The 5,554-nt window shown below is 35.5% G+C and overlaps 1 protein-coding gene across 4 annotated transcripts in view; it reads left to right on the forward strand.

Annotated features, from left to right (window-relative positions):
• STAG2 (stromal antigen 2) overlaps nucleotides 1–5,554 on the forward strand; it is a 121,766-nt gene that overhangs the window by 76,443 nt on the left and 39,769 nt on the right. For all 4 annotated transcript variants that reach the window (XM_006916164.3, XM_015592711.2, XM_015592709.2 and 1 more), the window contains one exon: nucleotides 5,159–5,266. In XM_006916164.3, coding sequence (XP_006916226.1) covers nucleotides 5,159–5,266 — 108 coding nt within the window. The remainder of the gene's footprint in view (nucleotides 1–5,158; nucleotides 5,267–5,554) is intronic.

Below are 5,554 nucleotides of genomic sequence, written 5' to 3' on the forward strand. Positions count from 1 at the left end.
CAAAAGAGATAAGGTGGCAGAATGTTTAAGAAAACAAAACCCATACATATGCTGCCTACAAGAAACCCACTTCAGATCGAAAGACACTCATAGAGTGAAAGTAAAGGTATGGTAAAAGATATTTCATGTAAATGGAAATGAAAAAAAGACTGGCTAGCAATACTTATACCAGACAAAATAGACTGAAACAAAGGCTATATATAACAGGAGACAGAGAAGTATCCAGTAATTCCACTTCTGGGTATTTATCTGAAGAAACCCAAAACATTAATTTGAAAAGTCACATGCATTCATACATTCATCGCAGCATTATTTACAATAGCCATGATATGGAGGCAACCTGGATGTCCATCAGTGGATGAATGGATAATGAAGAGGTGGTATACATTTTATTCAATGACTATTATTACTCAGCCATAAAAATTTTTAAAAGAATGAAATCTTGCTTGCTGTCTGCAACAACATGGTTGGGCCTAGAGGGTATTGTGCTGAGTGGAATAATTCAGACAAAAGATGAATGGTAATTCACTTACATGTGGAATGTAAAGAATAAAACAAAACAAAAACTCAGATATAGAGAACATTTTGATGGTTGACATAGGGGAGGAGCTTGACAAAGAGGAAGTGGTTAAGGAGTACAGATTGGTAGTTACAAAATAGTCCTGGAGATGTAAAGTATAACATAAGGAATATAGTCAATAATGTTGTATAGTCAATCAGTGTATGATGTCAGATGGGTACTAATTTTATCGGCCTGATTACTGTAAGATAATATAACTCTAATAACCATGTTGTACAGCTGAAAATAATGTAATATTGTATGCCAAGTGTAATTGAAAATTTAAAAAAATAGAAAAAAGAAAAGATATGACAAATTGTCAACTGGCCAAGGAAATGAATAAAATGAAAAAAAGAAAGAATAAAAAGAAAAAGATGGGAGGAAGAAAGAAATGGTGTAGATGATAGAGGTTCTGTTCATTCATCTGGCAACCAAATCAAAGTTGTGATGGAAACAAGGAGCAAAGAGCAAGGAAGAATTGCCTGGGATTTAGGTGAACAAGCCCTACAACTAAGGAGAAAAATAAGAAATCATCCTGCAATGGTAGAAGGTAGAACAGGGCGAGAACGCGGGGCTGCCCGTTTTCAAGCGACTGAGTGAGAAGGAGGCTGTGGCAGCGGCAGCAGCCTCTTAAAGGGGCTGTGTCCGCGAGCAGATTTTCGCGATGATGGACATGCTCGCTCTGAGCACTAGTGCTGATTTGGCTGCATGCAGGGGGTACCAGTGACTTAACAGGGAGACATTGTTGGAGTGAGGGCCAAGGCAAGACTCGTTGTGTACAGAAGTGCTGGCGGTATCCATTGTTCCCTGTTGAGCCCTTCCCCCTCCCAGTGCAGGGACACAGAGCCCAGACATCATCAAACTGGATAAGAGATGTTGCTCTGCCCAGAGGATTCCCTGAAACCCCACCTCCCCCAACTCGCGGCCCCACCAAAGCCATATTCAGGTATATCTTAAGCGAGTCAGATGCTCCTTGCTGAGCAGCGCCTAGACTCACACTGGAGGCAGCTGGCCTCAGTTTCTGATGAGGCCTTTTGAGGCAACTATAAGCACAGCATCTGTGGACTGCTCGTTGAATCTTATCAGGTGACCCCGAAGGGGCAGAGGCTTGGGTTAAATTAGGCCTGCAGCTGAACTCCTCTCAGGAATGTGCCACTGGAAACCTACTGAACAAAGCCACGCTAATAAGACCAGGAGCCTTAGGAGCTTTGCTTAGTACATAGAAACACACAGAAAGGCAGCCGAAATGGAAAGACAAGCAGAAACCATATGAACGGAACAGAGATCCAGATATAATGAAGTCAAGCAATCTAACAGATGCAGAGTTCAAAACACTGGTTATAAAGACGCTCAATGAACTTTTTGGAAAGTGTGGATAAATTCATTGAGAACTTCATAAAAAAACATTAAAAATGGAAATTATAAAAGGGAGCCAGTCTGAAATGGAGAACACGTTATCTGAGATGAGAAGTATATTCAATGGAATAAACAAAAATGAATAAAGAAAAGGATCAAATGCCTCATCTGAAAGACAGGAAAGCCAAGGAAGGACATGCAAACAGAACAGCAAGAGGTAAGATGCTAAGACTATAAAAATAATTTAAGGAGCACATGGGACACTATTAAGGGTCCAAATATCATGTGATTGGCATAACTGAAGAAGATCAAGATGTTGAACAGCTGTTGAAGAAATAATGATGGAAAACTTCCCTAACCTGGTGAGGGAAATGGACAAAGAACTCTAGGAAGCTCAGAGAATTTCAAAAATCAGGGATCCAAAGAGGCTCACACTAAGACACATCATAATTAAAATACTAAAGTTAAATACAAAGAAAGAATATTAAAAGCTGCAAGAGAAAAACAAGTAGTTACTTATAAGGGAGCACCCATAAGATTAGCAGCTGATTTCTCATAAGAAACTGCAGGACAGAGGGGCTTGGCAAAAAATATTCAACAGTATGAAGACCCAGGATCTACAACCAAGAATACTTTATCCAGCAAAGCTATCATTTAGAGTTGAAGGACAGATAAAGAGCTTCCCAGACAAAAATAAGCTAAAGGAATTTATCACCACCAAGCCAGTATTACAGGAAACGTTGGAGGTACTTTTTTAAGTACCTCCTGTATCAAAAACAGGAATAAAGAATGGTAACAACTATGTTCCTATCAATAAGTACCTTAAATGGAAAAGAATGAAGTGTTCCAACCAAAAGACAGAGTGGCTGAATGTATAAAGGAACAAGACCCCTACATATGCTGCTTATAAGAGATTCATTTCATATTAAAAGACAAACGCAGACTAAAAGGAAGGGGATGGAAAAAAATATTACTTTGATCTAGAAGGTATTTAAGTCAGGGAAAGATAAACACTATATGATTTCACTTACACATGGAATCTAAAGAATAAAAAGCATAAACTAATCAAAAACAGACTCACAAATATACTGGACTCTTTGTTGATGGACAGAGGGCAGGAGGGGTTTGGGGGCTGGGGCCAGGAGAATGGGGTGAAGGGTTAAAGAAGTATAAATTAGTAGCTGATGGATGGTTATGGGAATGGGGAGCACAGCATAGGGAATGCAGGTAGCATTAATAACATTGGGTGGGTCGTAGGTCAGGGGAGGGAGGGAGCAATTGGGATCATTTTATGATCTATGTAACTGTCTAACCAATGTACTGTATACTTAAAACAAAATAACTAAATTTAAGAAATAATAAAAGTGAAAAAAGAAAAATTAAGTACAATCAAATAAATTGAATAAAGAAAAGAAGGAAAGGATGTTTAGCCACACTTCAGCGAAATTTGTATTAGAATGAGACTATTTTTTGCCTGTTGTTTGATAGAGATCTAAAAATGTCTGGTAGTATACTGTGTTGTTGAGACTGCAGAAACAGGCCTTATACGGTGTTTGGGGACTATAAAAAGTTGCTATAATCTCTGGAGAAACATTTTGCAGTAACTTTAAAATTAAAAACGCTCGAATTCTCTAACAGCATTGTTTGTAATAGCCTAGAAGATTATCAATAGAGGAGGAATTAACATGTAAGATATATATAAGCACCTTTTATGGCTCATCTCATTAAAGTAAAATTAATAACTTTGAGATGTTGGTGGTGGTTATCCACATTTATACGAAATGGACTACATCGTAGTCATTAACAAGGCCACTCTGGATGGACTGATAACATTTTTTGATGATACACTTATATGGTGGCATTTTGAGCAGTCTTAAGGATTGTATTTTTTACATTTTTAAATCATATTTTGAAATTATAAATACTATATTTACATTATTTAAAATATTGAAAAATTCCTGAAATAGAACATAATAGTACACTATATATATGTTTGTAGCTTCTCCCTTCCTTCATAATAGGTGTTTTTTGCTTGTTTTTGACACTGATATTTTTATGAAGGGTCATAGCCATTTATGTTGCTTCAGTCATGTAAATAACTTATAACTGAAAGTTGTATGGAACATTTCTTCTCAAATAGTTAAAATGAGTGAAATACTACACATTTACTATAATTTAACTGATTTGATTCAATGTTCTTTTCATTGTAAACAAGTGATTTTCCCCAAAACGATCCGGTATTATATTTAGAGTAATTTAAATCAAATGCTTTTGAAACTTGAATTTGAACATTTTGGTTTCATTTCTCTCTCTCAAAAAAAGTAATATTTCCTTAGACATTAGACTTTTGAAACCTTGAGCACAGCAGAAAACCAAAAAGGTCTTATATCCTCAGCTAACCATCTAATGTACCTAGGCTTCTCTTTCTGGTGGTGTGGTCCTATGATTCTTAAATTGCGTATCATGGTAAAACCCTAGATTGTTTATCTCACAATAGAGTAAAAGCATATTAGGAAGAAAAGAGATGCCAGAGGCTAAGACCCTGAATGCAGAGTCCACAAAGGAAGAACCCAACCAAGTTTACCCTGGGGTACTGTGGTTGATGGGCCTAATAATGACTGATTTATTACCAAGAAAATTTTGTTAGGTTTATTTTATTTTAACAAGGTCAAGGAAATGAGCACTATATTTTAGTAAGATTTTCCCAATGATAGGTTGTAATTGACTGTCTTTGGCGCTTAAATTTTAATTAATTAGTAAATCTGTTTCCATTGCCTTACATGGTATTAGGTACATGGTGGATGAAGTATTCTTCATCACCGTGTGATAACTTGGGTGTTAGTATATTTTATTGTTGCAATATTGCCTCTTACTATTGCTATGAAATATATGCAAAGTGTTCTTTGTGATTATTAACTCTAAGCATGCCACCATTTTATTTTCTACATTAGTTTATATTATTATTTTTTCCTTTCCCTTCACTATCCTTGTCACATTATTACTTCTTTTCACCACATGTGTCTTTACTTAATTGACTCTAATTTTGCCTCCCATTGTTCTTAGATGTTAACAAAATAATCAGGTCTTTTGGTAGAGCAAGCTTTTACTTACAGATGATAATCATAGAAGGTTAATTTCTTTTTTATTTTTCTTAACACAAATTAATGAAAATGAGCATAGATTTTTGTACTCAATATGCCTAAAATTATGACACTACTGAAAAGAACTACTGCTTCTTTTTAGGAGTAGTGAAGAAGTTCTTACTGCAGAAGATTGTGAAAATGTCTATCATTTGGTTTATTCAGCTCATCGGCCAGTAGCAGTGGCAGCTGGAGAATTTCTCTACAAAAAGTAAATCTATATTTGTTATTTATTTTCTAAAGTATACTTTTATGAAAGTAACATCATTTTATAATTCATATTAAAATATATAACTTTTTTTTAAAATTTAGTACAGGTAAAATTAAAACTTTCATATTTTACTATTTCCTTTAAAAGTTTCGATTTCCCTTCTCCAATTCCTTTGATTTATTTAAGTTAAATCTGTAAAGGGAAATGTACTGGTGTCTTTTACTGGATATGCTTGGAAATCTACCTGATTATATCGTAATGTTAAGATTGACCTCTTCCTAATTTTTC

Source organism: Pteropus alecto, unplaced genomic scaffold, assembly GCF_000325575.1.
Source record: "Pteropus alecto unplaced genomic scaffold, ASM32557v1 scaffold116, whole genome shotgun sequence".
NCBI classification, from domain to species: domain Eukaryota; kingdom Metazoa; phylum Chordata; class Mammalia; order Chiroptera; family Pteropodidae; genus Pteropus; species Pteropus alecto.